The 21,529-nt window shown below is 44.2% G+C and overlaps 1 protein-coding gene across 1 annotated transcript in view; it reads left to right on the forward strand.

Moving 5' to 3' along the window:
• tmeff1a (transmembrane protein with EGF-like and two follistatin-like domains 1a) overlaps window positions 1–21,529 on the forward strand; it is a 79,446-nt gene that overhangs the window by 37,632 nt on the left and 20,285 nt on the right. Inside the window, exons 3-4 of the mRNA XM_071492027.1 lie at window positions 6,102–6,231; window positions 13,358–13,387. Of these exons, the coding sequence (XP_071348128.1) occupies window positions 6,102–6,231; window positions 13,358–13,387 (160 nt within the window). The remainder of the gene's footprint in view (window positions 1–6,101; window positions 6,232–13,357; window positions 13,388–21,529) is intronic.

Consider the following 21,529-nt stretch of genomic DNA (forward strand, 5'->3'; position numbering starts at 1 on the left):
TTTTCTTTCTTTCTTTCTTTCATTCCATCGTTGCTGCCTGGATCATGTTTAGAGTTTGTTTTTTGAAGGGAGGTGCTTTGGTTTGTGGAGGTACAGAGTTCAGGACTTTGACCTTACAGAGACTCGGAGACTCAGACAGACTGGACGGACTCTGACGGACACACAGCACTTCTTAAAGACCATGTTGGCTCTGCTGTTACATCTCAGTTGAGGGGCTGAACCCTTCAAAGGACTCGGCCTACGAGGGCGTGGCCTGAACTGAGCCTACACAGGATGTTATTATCCTCCACCGCTGTCTTATTTGCAGAGTCCACCAGGTTCTGCTTTTGAAAAGTGATTCATCACCAGCGTGCAATGAATCTTGGGAGAGGTTGGGCAGTAAAGTATCCACCCATTGGATCCTTCGTTGCCCAGGAAACAAAGGATACATTTCAAGGAGCCTCCGAAAGGTGTCCACAGTTAGTTCAACGTATGATCCTGATGAAGAAAGCTGATTGGCTAACCGTGAACCTACAACCGTGAACAATGATTCGTAATAATGGCGGTAATTTTCCACTTTGTATTTTCAGCCACATGAAAGTAAAAAGCAGTGGGGAGCTGAAGGAGCCTCTTAACGCTGGAGAGTAAATCTGAGCGACACGCTGAGTCAGCAGTCTGCAGCAGATTTATCTCCACACTGCTAAAATAAGCCTGAAACATATTATAGTTTCTCCGCAGGTGTGTGTGTGTGTGTGTGTGTGTGTGTGTGTGTGTGTGTTTGCTGGAATGGAAATCACTCACAGTTTGTACATCACACACACACACACACACACTCCTTGACGTGTGTGTTTTCGTCTGTCTAGATGACAGTCTCATCAAAGTTGTTTCAGAGTCTGACAGAAGTCTGCTCCTGCTCCTCATGGACCTCCTTCCATCTGCTCCACCCGCGCACCTGCAGGCAGGGCAGCACAGTCAGAATATCAAACACCTCCCCTGTGACTGAAACTCATCACTCCTGCTCCGCAGTCTCTCCTTTAAAGGACTAATCTGCTAAATTTCCATCTAAATAAACCTTCTGTTCTGCCGAAGCAGCAGGGATCCGTCTATATCCTGATCGTTAAGACTTTTCCATTTGCCTCTCTGAACAGGAGACGACTTTCAGTCACCACCGACTCACAAAGAAACTCAAACAGAGTTTCTCAAAGTGCTGTTAATGAGCTCTGTTCTCTCCAGCCTCTTCAATCTTCACATCCTGCTCTGGAACAAGGACTGAATGTGGAGCAGATTTCTCAAACAGAAGGTTCATCTGTCAACTTAGGTGGTGCATCGTCACAGCTCACGCTCCTTTTGGAAGCAAGATTAAAGGTCACATGTAAGTTTACATTTACATTTACTCACCTGTCAGACGCTTTTATCCAAAGAGACTCACAGCGAGGTTCATCACTGAAGCTTCAGAGCAGGAGGAGAAGTTCTATATCTGTTTAATAAGTGAAGGAGAGCAGGTGAAGTCAGAGTCAGAGCTGGTTGGACATGTCAGGGTGTTGGAGGTGTGAGGAGAGGAGGAGCTCTCTGAGGAGAGAGAGGGACGCCCCTGCTCTGAGAGGCTTCAGGAGCTGGTTCCACCATCAGGGAACCACAGACCAGAACAGCCTGGGCTCAGACTGTCTGCGTGCAGGGACGGTGATGACAGATGACGTTCATTAGAGGAACACAGTGGAGGAGAAGGAGCATCAGGCTGAATGATTGTGAGGGTTGCACTGTGTGTGAGGGGAAGACTGTCAGACTGTCGAGGTGGGAGATAACCATGACCTGGACCAAGGTCTGAGTGGCAACAGGATCAGAGAAGGATAGTTGCTCATCAAACATGACACCCAGGTTACGAGCTTGGTTGGGGTAAGGGATGAAGAGGAGATTTTGATATTGATATCAGGACGAAGACACTGATTGGCCGAGATGACGAGGAGTTAGGTCTTAGCGAGGTTCCTTCATCCGTGTGGATATGTGACAGGCTGAGATCTGTGCAGAGACCGCGGGGTCGTCTGGAGTGAACGAAAGGTTGAGACTGAACTCAAACAGCATCAAAGCAGAGACACAACAATAGATAACACTTCACTGCAACAGCGCATTGACTGGGAGATACTTTCTGATTTCAGGGAAATTAATCTCACTTATACAGCGCTTTTCCCACACACTGAAGGTGCAGCCATCAGGAGCAATTTATGGTTCGGTATCTTTCCCAAGGACATTTTGACATGTGGACTGGAGGGGCCGTGGATCGAACTGCCGACCTTCTGATTAGCAGACGACCTGCTCTACCTCCTGAGCCTCAGCCGCCCCAAAGTAAGGGTCAAAATCGAAGCAGCAGCAAAATCTTCAGACTTTTAGTCCATAATATGGACTAACTCCAGAACCACTGGGTCCTGCATTTCCCTGATGATCCCATCACGTTATACAACAGTTTTCACGGCTGAAGAGGACTCTTAACAGTCGGTAAACTGAACTTGTCACAGCTTTGGCAAAGTGGCTTTGAGCCGCACACTTCCAGCAGAGAGCTGCACAGATGCTGTGAAACGATGCTGACTTCATGTGTGGCTGTTTGGAGACACAGCAGTTGATCCTCGCAGAATCATGAACGCCACGCTCTGCAGCGTCTGATGAGACTGTTTGTTCTTCCTCTCAGAGTCTAGAAGGCTGCCATATTTCTCTCTAATGTGACTGTAATTACGACAGAAGGGCAGCAGGTGTGTGTGTGTGTGTGTGTGTGTGTGTGTGTGTGTGTGTGTGTGTGTGTTAAACAGTGTTATGAAGGTCCAGTATCATTCACATTTAGGATTTTGTCTTGTGCCCAACACCCCACACACAGACTAGTGGTAGATACTACAATTTACAGATGTCCCCTAAACACCTCACGTGATGACTATCAGTAGACTGTAGCTACTACTCCACTAAGGGGGGGTTTGGGGCAGCAGCAGTGCCTTGTATAGTGTCTGTATGGAGGGTTTAAGGGGGTTTATAGTTTTCATTGCAAAATGTACCAATATGAGGGCCATCGGGGCCCCTTTTCTCCTAAGTTGCCCCAAGAATTTGCCTGGTTTGCCTCTCCTGGTGGTGCGCCTCCGCCTGCAGATTTTCTACATCAGTCTTTACTAATAAAAAAAAACCCAGGAGGGATCAAAGATTTGAACAGCGATGTGTCACCGCCGGAGCTTCATGAATCCAGGGACCAGATCAAAAGTGGAACCAGCTGTCAGAACCTGCTGAAGAGTTTCTTGGCCGTCACAGTGTTAAGAAGCTCAAATGTTCACCTGCCACAGTCTGTGGGAGACGTGAACACTGCAGGGAAGCACAGACATGTCATTACCATGTCGTGACAGATTTTTTTTGCTTCAGCATCTCTCTGTCAGTCTGATGTATTTTTCACCAAACTGCTGACGGAGCAGCACCCTGACGGGATGATGCTTCATTTCTTCATATCTAAGAAAAACATTCCCTCGGCTGGAGTTTGGATGTGAAGGAGACGAACTGCCAAAAACTGAGCGTGAGCAGCTTTGAAGATAACCAGCGAACGGACGTCCTGCTGCTCGCCTACACTCTGATCTCTGCTCGCTCCAGAACTCGCTCTGAGCTCATGAATCTGGATTCACCGATTGATCACCACCCATGAGTTTTTTTTTTTATCATTGATGAATTTCCATAAAGCAACAGCTGCAGGCGTCACTGGAGTCGATGTCCGTCAGACAGAGTGTAAACCTTCGCTGTGTGTTTGTGCAGTGTGCGCCAGCTGTCACAGAGGTCACTGAGGTCGTCTCTGCAGGGGATCCCTGCTAAATGATTGATGGCTGCGACTTAATAGAATATGGATCGCTGAACGCTGATATGTGTCCTTGGCAGCTGCAGCAGAGTCGGGTCGGTTTGTCCGGACCTTCCTGCAGAACGAGAGAAACTCCTGATCGTCCTCTGACGTCATGGTTAATGCTCGTTGATTTAAAGATCTCACAGGTGACATAACTGACGGCTTGTTTCCATCTCAGCTTCATGCTCCGGGTTAGAAAACATTCTCTCTGTTACCAGCAGACTTCTCCAGTCCACAGTCTGACATCATCTGTGGCTTTTTGGCTCCACCCACTGAAGATTGATTTGATCTTAATATCTAGTTTCAGCTTAAACAGCTTCTGCCTTTAAAATCCTGTTGGTGTGTCCTCGACCTCTGACCTCTGAACTCTGACTTATATCATATAATATAGTCTTTTAAAGTCATCTGTCGCTCATCTCGATGTCTCATTGCCTGAATTATCCTGTTTTTTTTATTTAATGCAGAGCGATTCATTTTTTTATTGTACAATCCTGTGTAAACAAGTTTCTTTGCCTGTGAGAAAAGAAACTTGACTTAGAAACAAACTTTTATTTGCACTTTTAAGTCATGCTTGTTTGTTTTTTTCTTCTATATGAAAAATGTAAGTCAAGATGACACCCTGTGAGATTGTTGATTTGTTTACGTAGCTGAGAGTTGATCTCCCTGCAGCACTTCCTGCTGATCGCCTGTCAGTCAAAAAGCAGGGCAGGACTGCGATGTCTCCTCAAGACGATGTGTTTGTGCCGTCGCTGAGTGGCTTCAGAAGCTCCAGGTTGACGTTTTAAGTCCAGACTGAAGCATCTCAGCAACTGTTGTTTGGATTGTGATGAAATAATGTTCAGATGTTCATGTTCCTCCACAGACTGTAAATAAAAGGGACTTTAAGCAGCGACGGTTGGAGGGACGGCTGCAGCATGACGTGTATGACGTAGATTCTATCTCGACACCTCTTAACGTTGCAGCCGAATTGTCTACGACGGCAGACTGGGCGTTCTCCTGTAGTGGACAGTGGGGCCGCAGCAGGAGGAGGTGTCAGGATAGAATCTACGTCACACACGTGATGCTGCAGCCGTCCCTCCAACCGTCGCTGCTTAAAGTCCCTAAAGATGGATGTAGCCTCCGTGACGTCACCCATGGGCTTCTGAAGAGCGGTTTTGAAGCTCAGAGTGAGCTGCTCTGCCGTTGCCATCTTGGCGGTGCCTGACTCCGCCCCTAACTCCAGACTAATCCAAATATGGGCAAAGAGGTGGAGCGTGTGTGGAGCTTAGACTTTGGTGCATGCTGGTTTGTGGCAGGTATACGCTTGCTCACCTGTCACTCAAAGAGGCCACGCCCTCAAGTAATCATAAATTTGAAAAAAATGTAAACAGGTGATTTATATAAAAATTCACAGTTGTCATGAAGGAGGAAATTAGCTCTGGAGACCGGAACTGTTTTTGTACCAGGCTGTAATGACATGATGTAGGTGCTGGGTCAGATTCCTTTGATGATGTCACAAAGAGCTCCACAGACCTAAACAGCTGTGAGAGCTGTGACAATTCAGGGGCCTCATCCTTCGGAGGCTGAATCTGAAGACAGATTATGTTTCAGCGGCGCAACTAGACTGTCCCATTTCGAAGGCTCCCTCAAATGCAGCTGTCAGATGTGTCCTTCTGATCCTTTATGGCCCAACTTATCCCAAGGTTCACTGTGCGCCAGCAATAAAAGTAAACAACGCTGACAGAGAGCCTGAGGATTACACCGTTCAATGTGTGTAATGTTTGTTCTGCTGTAACGATAATTACTAACAATTGTAAATTAGTTGGGCTTAAATGGAGCAGTTCTCTCAAGGAAATTCCTCTGAAAATTAACAACTGCTTTTACACTGAAATAACTGTAACTTAAACGACTGTCTCAGACCTTCCTCTGTTTGCCCTATAATTAGAACCAAACTGCAGTTTTTCCCAGAAACTTCTTGGGAAGTGTTTGGAGATGAGAGACCTTTAAAACAAAGAGTGATCACCACCTTTTGTCGTTGTGTCGTTTGCTCTAAAAGGAAATGTCTGGAAATAACCGGACACAAGAAGAACAGAGCTCAGTGTCGGCCAGTGTCTGACATTTAAAATACTCCATTACATTAACACATGGTCAGTACTCAAAGGTGCAGGTTCAGTACCCAGGCCGAGTCTTTCAGCCGCTCCACCGCCATCAGGTCTGGAGCTGGTCCAGCGTCATGTGAGCAGCGGTCACATTGAAAATTAATTAACATTTGATTGTGTTTGATTTCCAGTGTCACAAAAACTACATCCCTGTGTGCGGCTCCAACGGAGACACCTACCAGAACGAGTGCTACAGGCGACAGGCGTCCTGCAAACAGCAGAGGCTCATCTCCCGGGTGTCCGATGGCCCCTGCTCCGCCGGTGAGTCTGCCCGGAAATACACAGGGTCAGCGGGGGTGGGGGTGGGCTGGTGGTGGCGGTATCGACCAGTGGAAGGGTGTGTGGGACCTGTGGCTGGTTTCTCTGTCATCAGGTCACAAACACGTAATTATGAAACAAAACTGTTGAGATGCAGATAAACTCTCAGTTCACCCACAGAAAAAAAAACCGAACAACCTTTTCTAAGTCACTGTGGAGATGAAACGTCTGCTGCCGCCTCAGTTTGAGGGATTTTACTGATTTTACCTGCTTCTGTTTAATACTGAATAACATCACAGAGCCACAGCTAATGGCTTAAACTTGTGCCATTAAATGTAAAATTCATTGTATATTACTTATTTACTTATTTGATTAAATTCTTATTATTATTATAATTTGTAATTTACATATTATTGGTTGGGTTGGGGGGGGGGTAAGAGTGGCCAAAAATGTTTATCATTAACATTGTATTGTACTAATTAATTAATATTCATATAATTTAATTAATATGTAATTAATTATATTAAGTAATATAAAGCACATTTAATAAATATGAATAATTGTGTAGTTTATTCTTGTATTTTTAATATCTTCTTGTATTTTTCAAGTTTGTTAAGCTTAATAATTATTATTATCAATTAATAATTATTATTTTTAATTATTAATTAATTATTATATTAAGTTTTTGGGGTTTTTTTGTTTATGTTTTGTTTATTTGAATGTGCTGTGTGTTGAGCCCTCAGGGCCACCGTACAAGGGTCAAATAAATGTGTTCTAGTACATGTGTCGCGCCACCTATGTGTCACATGATGACGCCTCTGAGCCGCCTACGTTTGTCCTGAAAATACCAGTGAATGGCAGGAGCATGAAAGACCTCTTTTGCCCTTCAGTCACAGCTCAGACCTGCAGCCTGGTGACTGAGTGATACAGGGAGCTAAATCCCTGCTGTTGCTTCAGAACAAGGTTTTTTATTTACGGCAGTGAACAGACAGACTGATGGCAGAGGGAATCATTCACACTTTGCAGCTTCAGGACCAGCTGATTGTCCTGTGGTGTGACTGGAAGTGTCTCACTAATATCTTTAATTACACTCTACTGCAGCGTCTAAGTTCACTCTCATTATGTTTTTAATTGAACACCAGACGTTGACCCCCCCCCAACCCAGCTTTTCCCTCTACACCCTGGAGCGCCACCATCAGTCAGATTGATTTCAGAGAATGAACCAGTTAATCAACCACAGATCAATTTCAATTAGGAGCCGTGGATGAGGACCTTTAAAATACCCCCAAAGCTGAGTGGTTCCCAAACTGTGGTCTGAGGACCCTCCAGAGTCTGTCAGAGATTTCAGAGGGGACCACAGTGAAAGGTTAGTTTAAAGGTCCATATTTTACTCTTTCCGTGTGTTTGGTATTGATATCCATAAGGAGATATGTTGTATATCTCAGTGTAGTCCTTTCTCAGGCTTCTCTCTGTGTGATCAGAAGCGAGGCTCTGAGCCAGATGAACCTGCTGCTCCACTGTCAGCTTTCAAGGATAAGTGTTTTGGCAAATGGATGGAACTAAGAAGCCGAAACCAGGAAAAAGACTAAATGTACGGAGGTGTCCTCGTACCTGTGGATATACAATATGTTCCTAAACGCTCAGATACCTTGTATGTGAGGGTTATTGTCATGAGGCAGGTTTAATGTTCCACAGCTGGATGATCAGCAGCCATATATCAGACTCATACGGACAGACACAAAGCGCTAACAGGTTAGCATTTATCTCATCACCCAGTGGACTCTCTTGACTCAGGCGTCTCTCCAGTCAGTCAGGGTTTATATCCTCATCCCACTCTTAAGAGATGTATTTGGGAAACTTATAGTAACACCACAGCAGTGGTGTTGGTGGTGGCGGTCAACTCCATCTGCAGGGGCAGTGGCCTGATTTCCCAGGAGGCACCGCCCAGCGCTCTGCTCTTATTACCCGTTACACCGGGGACGTGCAGCTGCAATATGCCCTCTGCTTCCCTTGCCTCCTTCTTGTCCTTCTGCAATTTCCTCTCCCTGAGATTTATGCTTCCTGTAATTGGAGAGTTTGGCGGCTGTGAACCGAGGCGCAAATACTCGGCTGAGTTTATTTCCCTGAGCAGGAGATGAGGAGGAAATGCGGAGAGTCGGCTGCTTTCAGGGAGCCCGCTGTGAGGTTACAGGAGGGAGGAAAGCTGAGAACTCCTCGCTGGGATCTGATCACAGGTCAGCGATGGGTTTAGCTCCAGAGCCAAAGGTCAGACCCTCCACATCTTCCTGAGGCCGAAGTTATTACTCTTTAAAACCTGTGTTGTTATTGGTTTGTCGACCAAAGAGAAAGACAGAGAGGGTGAGAGAGACGCCTGCAGCTGATTTCACACTGTTAGTTTATAAAAAGAAGATGTGACTTAATGAATCTTTCTCTCCTTAACCTCGGGCCTCCCAGAACCAGAACTTTTAATAACTTTGTGAGGCTTTGGCACAAGGTTATTCCTCAGTTTTCTATGTTTAAAGTAAAGAACCTCTGCTATGATTCTTATTTTGTTTAACATATTTTCACACATAAAAACTGAAGCTCATCTACTCTGACTTCCTGATTGAGAAACCTGGATCAGGCCTTGGCCCCGCCCACCACCTGCTGGCTCCAGGTGTCCAGGTGAAAGCAGAGAGTATGAAGATGTTAGAGGAGGAAACATCAGAGAGACTCAGCCTCATGTTTGAGCTTAGTGTTTGAGTTTAGCTTGTAACTGGCAGTGGCTGACACAGTGTTAGCGGTTGTGCTCTCTGTACTGACATGGTTTCAGGTGTATTTAGCCCCACCCCCGTCCCCACAAGTTGACAGGATTGGTTCCTGAGGTTCTATGACTGAATCTGTTTGTATGAGACTGTGATTGGTTCACTGCAGTTCAAGGTGGAAACACTCAGTCATGTCGACGGATTATTTCACCCATCATGTGTCTTTATTATATAAAAACATCATGTGGACGTAAACGAGGTTAAAAACTTGATCTTCATCAGAGTCTTTAACAAACCTGGTTGTTGTGGACAAACTGGGACCAACTATCTACTTTTACATCACGTGCTGTTTGGTAGAAAAGTGAGATAAGCAGTTGTAGAGCAGACATTAATGTCTGGAGCGGGAAGATGCCGGTCAACCAGACCATCCACACCAGTGTCCTCAGGAGTGACGTCCATGTTGGACGATGCTGCACCTCTCGCCAACATTCAGTGGCCGTGCAGGAAAAAGGTCATTCATGTAGAGAGGTGGAAAGTGAGGGCGTGACCTGAAACTACTTTAGCTGCTGCAGCACAGGTAGTGTTGGTAAAACGATTTGTTGGTTCTGGGGGATTTATCCACCAGCTACTAACAGGCCTCAGCATATCTGGAAGAAAAGGCTGCAGGGCTGACCTGAGTCTGCCTGGGTGGTCGGACCAGGACCCTCCTGTCCTCTGCTTTTGTTGCCAACCAAGCACTGAGCTCACACGTTTAGTTTATTGAGGTTAACAAACAGATGCAGACAGAAACTACACCAGGTTCCCGGGATTATCACCGTCATGGTCCCAGTTAGGGCTGAACGATATGTTTGTGATTTTGCTGAAATGTCTTAGCAACTATCGGATAGATTATGATTAAATCAGGTTTAGACATTCACAGCCTCATCTAGGATGAGTCGTTATAGCTTTGTGATCCTTTGACTTTTCCTCAGTGTTTGTTTTATGATGTTAATGAAGAATCTGAGGCAAAAACTGTTTTGTGAAATTGCTATTTCTCACTTATTTCTCCTTTCATCATAAATCGCCATGCAGATAGTTTTTCCAGAGGTCAACACTGAACTTTAATGTTCTTTTTGGAATTGGTGTGAAATGACCCTTTAAATGAAGCTGCAGATAAACAAAAGCTCGTCCTGTCATTGTCAGCGACTGACAGCACAGTGAACGTTCTGCCCTCGTTCTGAGAAACCTCATGTTTCCCACCGTGACCTGGGCAGAAAATTGAACGTGGAATTAGGTTACAGGTGACCTTTGTGTTTGCCTTTGTTGAAACATTTTGAATCGTTTTTTTTTAAAGGGTCTATTTTGTTGTAATAAATTCAATTGTAACACCTGCCTCTGTTCATGGCTGACGAGATCAGTGACGTTCAAAAAAAGGCATAAAGGGCAAAAAATAAAAAAATATAAAAAGTGAAGGTAAATTTGTGATTTGAGTCACGATTCACTCCTGGTCCATTTTTCTGTCCCTTATGTTTCACATCAGAGTCACCAGGACAAACCATGTGTGCACTGCAGCAGAAGAAGCAGTGAGCTGCAGTCACAGCTTCAGGCTGCTTCAGTAAACACAGTGTCGGCCATGTTTAATTTCCTCAGCAGGTTTTATTGACTCTTTGCTGCTGAAGCGTCTGATTCCTCAGCTGCGACAGAGACTCAGTTTTTTAATCCTCGAGAGGTTTGGTTGATTTGTTGAGCTGCAGCAGAGTTAATGTGACCTCTCTGTAATGAACTAAATGCTTCTTACAAAAGCTCTTTGTGATTTTGAAGTTAAATATTCTCTCATGATGTTTGGACATATTTTTTCCATCTCATACAGGACTGATGAGAGTAAAACAGTGCTGCAGGCGTTTTCTGCAGTTTCAGTTTGTTTTTATCAGATGCATGAAATTCTTGGATTAAATTTAAAACACCGGAAGCCTTATTTTTTATATATTCTATCTGTCTAATCCCTTTCCTTCAGTCCGTCCTTCCTGCCTGCAGGTATCCCTCCCTACTGTCAAGTTTGAACCAATCAGAAACAACACGTCTCTATTTTGGATGAATTCAAACACAGCACATGTAGACTAACGCTGAATTATGTTGGAGGTGAGACTGGGGACGGTTGCAACAACGGAAAGGTGCAACAGGTCTTATTCCACCAATCAGAAGTATGCTAGAGCGATGACACTCATACTGCACATGCTCAGTTAGACCCTCCTCACACCAGGAAGACAGGAAGATTTGTTTTTTATCATCTAGTTTAACAAAAATTGAATTATTTGTTATTTGTACATATTTCTTCTGTCCTGCTCCGGCCGACTTCTCTCCTCTGTTTCTGTCTCAGATTGATCTTTACACATTCATCTTAAATCCTTGACATTTGTGACTAAATGAGCATCATGGGATTTGTCTTCCTCTTATTCAGATTCTTATTTTATTAAATTCATGTGCAAATATGAGACATTAACATCAACATCAGACAACTGAGAACACAAACACGACACAAATACAGACGTCTGTGATGTTCAGTAATCAGCGCCCCTCATCAGGACGTCCCACCAGGATAAAAAAGAAGAGCTTCAATCTTCCTCGCTTAAACATTCAACTGAAATGATTTTCTCAATAGTAGATGAACGTTATCCACACCAGGAGGTTTCCTCTGTTTGAAGAGGTTAAAGCAGAGTTCCTCCTGCAATTTGAAACTCAGCTCTTAACGTTTAGTCAATATCGTCCTGACAGAGTCATTAACATGTCCGCACTCTCTCTCTCAGACCATTTCTCCCTCCTTCCCCCCAAAAACCCCTCTCATCATGACTTTGTAAAGAAGTGCCGCAGCTAAAGGTGAAATTTGATTGAACAAAGCAGCCGGTGTCCATTTCTTAATGCAGCAGCAGCGGCGTGCCAGGAAGTCTAAACATGGCGTCCATTTCTTAATTCAAGGCTTCTGCGCCAACATTTTACTGTTAGAGTCCATTTCCTGATGGAGCTGCAGGTCTGAGCCAACGAGGCGCCAAGACGCCAACAAGCCTCCATAGACCTGCTGCAATATCTGTGTACGGTGAGATTACGATATATGTATGTGATTATCAGTTATTCATTTCATTAAACATTAAAGACCTGGTCCAGCCTGACATCTGATCTGATCCAGTTTGATCCAGTCAGTTTGATTATCTACTGGGGACTGATGATCATGTTGCCACTGTTTGGAAGATGTTAACTTTGAAGGAATAGTTCAAAGTTAAATTAAATTAAAGATCAATATCAGAAGGTTTTTGGTTTTAGGGGTGATTACATACTGAAACTAGTTCTTGTCAAACATCAGTCGGAGGTTCTAAACCTTGGATAGTTTGGGGGCCTGGGCTGGATGTGCAGGGTGGAGTTGTTCATCATGAAAATGTTTCCAGACATCAACCTCCAATAAAAACCCACTGTTGTGTTTACGTTTCTGTTGTGTACAGAGATTAAACTGGATATGAGCATGTAAATGACTGACAGATGTAACAGGCTAGGTCTTCTATAGCTAAATCTGGAACTTGTGTAGATATAAAATTACATGTATATTAACAACTTAAAGCTCCATCCAGTCTAAAGGTAGATGTCCATGTGTTTGTGATCATAAAGCAGGTCTAGGTTCTATATTAATACTGTGAAAGTATCAAAGCCTCAATCCACAGAGAAATGCACACAGCCTGTATTCAGAAACTGAGCCTTAAAACCAGCCGTCAGGACTTCTGTAACTTTGTGATGTCACAACAAAGCAGTCACTGCTCTCAGCCACGCCCCAAGCCCCGCCCACCTGGACCCACCATCCAACCTTGCAGGATTTGATTTCTCTGAGTGTTTACCTGAAATCTGCTATATTTTTAATTTGATGACTCAGAAAACAGTCAGAGCCTCAGATCCTCTCTTCTGATTGGCTGACTGACCTGTTGTTACTAGAGCTCCAGAGAGAAGCCTGAGAGGAGATTTTTGGTTCTTAAAACCACAAATATATTTTCTTATGGATATCAACACTTATATGGACCTTCAAAAGAACAGAAAAAATCTTCAGGCTTACTGATGCATCATCAGCAGGATGAGCAGCTGTTTGTTCTGATCTCCCGACCTCCTCGGGCTGATGGTGAGTTAGCTGAGGTGGAAACTGAGATTCAGACGCAACAGTTCACAGGAGAAACGCAGCCAGGCGGCGTGAAAACCAGCATAAACTCTGCAGAAATGTACATGTAGATGCACAAACAGAACAGACCAAACCAAACCACAGGTCTGAAAAAAATCCAGGAAAACACTAAAACAACAAGAGAGGAAGAAACAGAAGAATGTGTGTTTGATAGCAGTGATAACTGACAGTTGTTGTGTCTCTTGTGTCTTCACAGATCCTGGATCCGGTTCAGGAGATGGAGACGGTGAGTGTGTGTTTTATTTATTTATTTATTTTTTTTTTTTGAGAGATTTCATTTCCGGCTTCACGCCTGCTCCGAGTGAAAGTCAAACACAAATCAATTACAGCTGAATCTTCATCTGCCCTCCACAAACATTAAGTGCTTGTTTTGTGAGTCCTCTCTGATATGAAGTAACTCATCACACAACGTGTCTGTTTGAAGCCTGAACGTTCGACGAGCGTTTATTCTTCCTCTGTGTGTCTTTTGGTGTGCCCCCCCCCCCATTGAAGATTATCGAGGTCCTCAGTCTCTGCATTAACTCCTCAGTGATGAATGGACTGATATTCTCAGTCTCGTGGGAGTCGAGCTGAAAGCCTCACTGTTGCCAAATTTGGCAACAGAGACATTTTGAGACCATCTGGGAGCGTTGACCACGGTGTGTGTTGTTTAATATGGCTGTTCGGGGGGGGGGGGGGTTTAATTGGAGGCAGCCTCCACAGAGACTCCACCATCTGCATGTGGGTGGAGTCGACGAGCCGGTGATTCCCCCGCAGGCGATGAACCAGTCGAGCCTCGGAGATACATTATTAAAGCTGACTTCAGCTCTCTGCTCTGTGTTTGTCTTTTACTCTCCAAACATGTACACACCTGTCAGGTAGAAAACATCAACCTGTGAAACTGCGTCTTCTGGGAAAAAAGGATCATGTGACACTTTTCTAACAGGCTTTGAAGGCCCAATGCTCCACTTTCTCAGCACTGAGGATCACAGTGTTACAGAAAACCTGGTTTTATAGGTCAGGCTCCCAGTGCACCTTCACTCTCTTTTACTTCTGCCACTGTTTGAAATAATTATGGAGATGTTTCTTGATCTTATTACCTGCAAAAATGCAACATGTATTATTTGGATATGAAATTTCAGCGCAGGGAACCTCCCAGATTTTGCTGGAGACTGACACACCAAATGATTCCACGTTCACCCCGTCAGCTGTGGTTCGTTTAAGATGCAAAAATCTCTTTGTCCTTCTGGAAGGAAAAGATAAAAGGTTTCTGAGTCGTTCTAGAAAACAATCATTTTGATTTTTTCACCAGAATGTGGAGCAGCAGTGATGGGATTATTACTATTAATCCCATTTTCAGGGCCACCAATGGTTCCATCACACCAATCTGACATTACTTTAACCTTAGAGACAGTCCTTCCTCTTACCGCCCTGTTCCCTATGAAATATTTCATACCCCACTTCTTTGTTTTGTAGCACGTTATTGCTGCTCAGATTATGTTCACCACCAGTGTTTTTATTGGCCAAGGAAGTGTGACATCCTCACTCTGCACAGAAGCCATGGTTAGATTGTGAGGGTGGATGGTTGGACCTAAGAATCTTGGGACTTTGACACCAGAGATGGGTTCACATCCTGAGTCTAATGAGCTTTTAGATGTAGGCTACTAAACTGAAACACTGTTAAAGGTTCTGTAAATGATTGACACTGCGATTAGATGTCGCACTAGAACACCAGCGTCTCAGACCGAAACAAACAACCCCCCCTTCAGTTAGGGGAGGTTAGCAAAGTTGTTATGGAGCTCAGTGAAAGTGTCACTAAACACACAACAAGAGGCACAACTGAATAAAGTTACCCTGTGTACACAAGAGCCAACAAAAACAATCTTAACTACATCCATTAGCCTGCGCTATCATTGCTGTAATATGCTACAGCATTGCCCACAATTGACCGGCTAGCTATAGCAACATTTGCAGAACACATTCATAATATTGGTAACAGCAAGTTAGCTAACGTTATTGTGTTACTGTAGCCGTCACTAACGAAAACAGACATGTAACATTATGAAGCATGAAGTTACTGACACATAGTGGAGAAGAAAACCAGGTCTGAGTCCAGCTGGAACCTTTAGCAGCTCATAGGGTTCTCCATCTCAGTAAAGACAGAAAGAAATTCAGCCTTGGACTGATCCACTGCGACCAACTGAACAGATTAAACTGACGGAGACTTTAAAAACTTTTAAAACTTCATGGATGTTTTGATGGATTTGAGCCAGTTGAGCTGGTGTCGTCTCTTTCTTTGCCAAAGTTGTTTTTAGACTTGGTTTCTTCAGTGGAGGACACTTTCACCTAAACACTGCGTACTGCACTGTGCCACCTCGCATGTGGGCAGTGCCTGTGTGTTTATGAACATGGAGAGAGCCAACGCTTTAACAGGGAGGGAATAGGATACACTTATATGCACACACACTACCAGACGAGCTACCAAAACAAAGACCAGAGAATTACAACACACACAGAGGGGGTGTGGCTTCGTTCCCTACTCAGGACGCCATTGCCATTACTCCACTATATCATTACATAGAAAATAGTTGTTTGCTGCTGTATTATTGTTGAAAAATCTTATTTACTGAACCTGAAGGTGATTGGCTGCAATCTTCCGTCCCTCCAGGACCTGTACGCCTCAAGGACCCTGAGGCGTGCAGGGAAGATTGTAGCTGACTCCTCCCACCCTGGACACAAACTCTTTGTGACACTCCCCTCTGGCAGGAGGCTGCGGTCCTTCAGGACCAAAACCTCTCGCCACAAAAATAGCTTCTTCCCGTCTGCTATCAGCCTCATCAACAAGGCTAGAGAGCCCCACTGTCACTGATCCCCCTGATCCTCAATTGCACCAATCACCAGCACAAATTCCTTGTATGTGGAAACATACTTGGCAATAAAACTGATTCTGATTCTGATTCTGATTCTTTAAAGGTCAGAAAACGACTGTCGTCATAGTTAAAGATGGACAGAGTCGACCCATCCTGCTGCAGCTCAGTGTTGACTTTTGTGGTATTTAACTGAAACTCATCTTAAAGCGCCCTCCACTAATAAATGTGTTGTCATGGCAGTGAGGATTTGTTCTATCCTGACCTGTCACTTTGATAGTTTAACCTTTTTGATTGACATCTAATTAGCCTTCTGCTGCCTCCATAATGTGAAAGTGTGTCGTCTCCATGTTGCTCCTTGATGCCTCACAGTCAGCAGTCCTCTCTCTCTGTGAGGCTGAACTGATGTGATGATGTGGTCTCTGAATACAGGCTGTGTGCATTTCTCTGTGGACTGAGGCTTTGATACTTTCACAGTATTAATATAGAACCTAGACCTGCTTTATCATCAAAAACACATGGACGTCTACCTTTAGACTGGATGGAGCTTTAAAGAATTGTAATAATAGTTTCGAAACAATTTGCTGTCAATTGACTAATAATTTTAGCTCTACTTTTATTTACTGTTACACTTTAAGAAATATAAACAGGTCAAAGACTGGAAGCGCCTCATTTCATACTGAATCACAAAAAAACAATGAATTGACTATTGTTGTTTATTTATATGCTATTTATTATTTATTAATTTCTTTGAAATAAAATAAATAGTCAATTATGTTTCCTATAAAAAGTATTTGCTGAAGCAGTTTAGTTGTGTAGGAATCCTTTATTAGGAGTCATGTGTCCTTTTAGGAGGCACTATTAAATGAGGGCTCGCTGAAAAGCCAACAAATCCTCATTTATTGGATACAGACCATGTATAAATGAGGAGTGTATGATCGGTGGTGCAGTTGTAGTGTGTCTCACTGTGGGCGGAGCCTGTGAGAAGCAGCAGCGTCCTGCTGTCAGCAGAGTCCAACAGAAACAAAGAGCCTCTCTGCTGCAGATCCTCGTCGATCGATCAGCAGCCTCTGAGCCCCAACTGAGCTCTCCATGTTCAATACATCCACACACAGCAGGCCAATCTGTCAGCCGGCAGGCACACACACGCGCACACACACACACACACACACACACACACACACACACACACACACACACACACTTCAAAGTCCATCCTCTAAACCATGTTTTCAACCCTACAATCATATTTTTCTTGCAATAAGTGTGAAGAAGTCTGCACCAGAGTGAGACCTCTCCATTCTCATTTCTAAAGCAGCTCTGTGTAATAAAAGACAGTTTAAGGCTCTGGTTCTTTATTTAATTTATTTTTTCCACCAACATTTACCTTCAACATGGGAGGAATTCGTTGGGTAGAAATGATTGTATATGTGGAGCATGAGAAACCTGATGACTCTGTTTCTAACCATCTCCAGGTTTCTTTTCTTCTCCGTCAGAGAGACAGACAAGCTAATTAAAGGTCCCATCCAGTCTAAAGGTAGATGTCCATGTGTTTGTGATTATAAAGCAGGTCTAGGTTCTATATTAATACTGTGAAAGTATCAAAGCCTCAGTCCACAGAGAAATGCACACAGCCTGTATTCAGAAACTGAGCCTTAAAACCAGCCGTCAGGACTTCTGGAACCTAAAATGATTTATTTCAACATCTAGAAAACCACCATCACAGTCACTAAACCAATCAGGTTATCAGCTGCTGTTATTTTATAACCAAGACAATCTCTTCTGATTGGCTGACTGTTTTCTGATATATAATATAGCAGATTTCAGGTAAACCAAATCCTGCAAGGTTTGATGGTGGGTCCAGGTGGGCGGGGCTTAGGGCATGGCTGAGAGCGGTGACTGCTTTGTTGTGACATCACAACAAAGCAGTCACCGCTGGTTTTAAGGCTCAGTTTCTGAATACAGGCTGTGTGCATTTCTCTGTGGACTGAGGCTTTGACACTTTCACAGTCTTCTTTCTCTCTTTCTGATGCTGTTATATACACTGGCTTGCCTGATGTTTTGCTATTGAATATTCTTCGACTGCAGTGGAGACAGTTACTCTGACCTCCCCCTGCTGCCGGATTTATTTTACTTTTTTTTTTCCACAGAAAACAAACTAAGACTTTATGGTTGAATAGAACTTTTAATGACTTCAGGTGTGGATTTGTGCGGCATGGAGGATGGTCATTACATTTCCTGTCGTTTGCTGTGGATTAATTTCAATCCCCTTGATGGCACTGAGCGTTTCCTCTATTACATGACAAAATTACACTTGATGAATCATGGAAATGGCTCCCCTGATGAAGGCAGCCATGAATAATTCCTGCGGCGCTTTGATATTTGATGTTCTGGTTGTTACCACCTCGTCTGCTGCCAACTCGCTCTCTGCTGGAAAATGGACGTCGTCATGCGAGATGGCATTAAACGCATCCCCTGTAATGATAATAATAATAATATCATAAGATGATAATGTGTGGCTCTGTTTCCATTTGGCCGATAAGCTCCAGGAGTCTGCTCGCACACTCAGCTGTGTCTGATAGAAAAGTGCGTGAGCCGTGTCGTGTGTCGATGGTGGAAATGAAATGGTGTCATCAGTGTTAACGGCACGACGGCGCTCACCGGAACAGAAACTGATGGGAGCTGGAGGTTGTTTTGGAAACAGAGTCAAGTCACTGTTCTGGAAAGAAGGAAGAGGAAAAAATAATTGATTATGTTGTTCAAGGATGGAAAATGTGAATATACAAAGTTCCACAGCTGGTGAAGCAGAACAGAGCGGCCAAGGTACTGGGGTTAAATTAAGAAGCTTTTTTTCACCTTAGAGAGCAGAGGGATTAGAGCTCAACCAGAACCAACACATGAAGCGTCACAGGTGAATAATGACACACATCTCAGTGTGTCTTCACTGCCACCGAGCCTCTGGAGGAACATCTGAACTCCACAGTGGTATTTGCACCACAGTTAGCGTCAGTACTCCAGTTCGTTTATAAAGCATACTCTGTGTTTCCTGCTGCCCTGTTTTTCTGAGTAACTTCTTTGTGTTAATCGTTGTTCTCTGTAAAGCGTCTTTCAGTGGCTTTAGCAGGCTGTGTATTATTATCATGATCATTTATGGCTGAATCAAGATGAGATGTCTCACAGTCAAACCACCATCCACTGTTCACATTGGAAGATGAAGGTTGTCAGTGACAACAGACTTCTCTGTGACATCATCAAAGGAATCCACCTCACTAGCCATGACATCAAGGTTCTTTATGACATCATCAGAGGAATCTGCCCTTATTGTGTCCAACCAGCAACCTTCAAGGCTGAAAAATGAAGCCTGCATGGAGCCACTGAGAGCTGCAGTTCCTCTAATGACCACCAGAGTCTGGCTCCAACAATAAGTCAGTCCCCATAGACTCCCATGTTCAAATGTCTTTACAGCACAAACAACATTTAAAGGTTTAATCCTCTCTGTCCGTGCTGTTTGCTTTCGTTACCGGCACCTGTCTTGCCCCTGAATCATGTTAAGGTCTGAGAAGCTCTTTGTGACATCATCAAAGGAGCCAGACCCATTGCCTGTGACATCATAATTTTCAGAAAGCACAAACAATGATGTCACAGAGTTTGTAAATAGAACCCATTTCTGCCATCAGGCTAGTTCTCTGTAACAATGCCACGCAGACGCAGACAGGCTTCTCGCCCCGTTCGTAGGCGACGGAGGGTCAGGAGGTCCTCCGCCGTCCGCAGACGTAGGAGAGTTGTTCGACGCAGACGCTAGGCGATCTCATTAAACATGTAGTTCAGGCACCTCACAACATCTCACTGAGTTATTTCAAGCAGCAGCTGCATTTTCTTTTTCTGTGTTTAAACTTCACTTAAAGAAGCAGAAGCTGCATCAGCCCTGACTAGAACCGAAACTAGTCCTCTGATACTGAAGCATCTCTGTGACTGGGGGAATATCTGTCCATATGTCTGTCTGTCCTTGTATCTGTCTGTCTCTCTCTTTGTCTGTCTGTATTTCCATTTTCTCAAGAGCTACTGTGTGTGATGTCAGGACCTGAGGAGGTGCAGCGTTGGCTGTGGACTCTGGATGAGCGCTTGTTGGGACCTGAACCCTCCATTTATTTTAAACTGCACTTGTGTTGTTAACCACATGTTCCTTTAAACTGAGGCAACAAAGGTGGAGTCATATGATGATGTCACAAAGAACTCTGACATCACAGGCACTGGCTCAGGTTCCTTTGAATTGCAGAATTACAGTATACAAAGTACCCAGTGTTAATCCGACATATAAATAGTATTCATGTCAACATCTGTTGTAATAAGGCCTGTGAAGCCCCTTCCTGAGGACTCTGATATATTTGATATAAATATATAATATAAATATAAATATATCCCATGTATCAGAGTCTTCAGAAAGGAGCTTCACCGACCTGCCTGGGCCCTCGGTCTGAGTCTGGCCTCTATACTTCTACATCTGGGCAGATTCCAGCTGTTATCCTTGGCTCACAGCCATAAGATTTTCTGTGTGTGCACCTGAATTGATCCAGATGTGGAAGCATCTGACATTTGTGCTGTATATGGGCCAGATTTGGGCCGTGGAACTGGAATATACTGGGTCAGATGTACATGCAACCAACCTTTTATACATGTAGTGCTGCACTGTCAGTGTAGTTCTTTAACCCTCACTCAACCAACATTGTGACCATGCAGCATCGTCCTGTGACATGAAGGCTGGCAGCTGTAAACATGTGGATCTTTCCCATCTCTGGATCCATCCATATGACCTGGCCGTGGCAGTATGATGTCATTATGTACAGGGACAGTTCTTTGTGACATCATCAAAGGAACCTGAGCCAGTGCCTGTGATGTCAGAGTTCTTTGTGACATCATCAAATGACTCCACCTTTGTTGCCTCAGTTTAAAGGAACATGTGGTTAACAACACAAGTGCAGTTTAAAATAAATGGAGGGTTCAGGTCCCAACAAGCGCTCATCCAGAGTCCACAGCCAACGCTGCACCTCCTCAGGTCCTGACATCACACACAGTAGCTCTTGAGAAAATGGAAATACAGACAGACAAAGAGAGAGACAGACAGATACAAGGACAGACAGACATATGGACAGATATTCCCCCAGTCACAGAGATGCTTCAGTATCAGAGGACTAGTTTCGGTTCTAGTCAGGGCTGATGCAGCTTCTGCTTCTTTAAGTGAAGTTTAAACACAGAAAAAGAAAATGCAGCTGCTGCTTGAAATAACTCAGTGAGATGTTGTGAGGTGCCTGAACTACATGTTTAATGAGATCGCCTAGCGTCTGCGTCGAACAACTCTCCTACGTCTGCGGACGGCGGAGGACCTCCTGACCCTCCGTCGCCTACGAACGGGGCGAGAAGCCTGTCTGCGTCTGCGTGGCATTGTTACAGAGAACTAGCCTGATGGCAGAAATGGGTTCTATTTACAAACTCACGGAACAAAATTCTGTGACATCATTGTTTGT

The sequence above is a fragment of the Trachinotus anak genome, unplaced genomic scaffold, assembly GCF_046630095.1.
Source record: "Trachinotus anak isolate AG129_WGS33_773 ecotype Australia unplaced genomic scaffold, CSIRO_AGI_Tana_v1 ptg000012l, whole genome shotgun sequence".
Taxonomy (NCBI): Eukaryota; Metazoa; Chordata; class Actinopteri; order Carangiformes; family Carangidae; genus Trachinotus; species Trachinotus anak.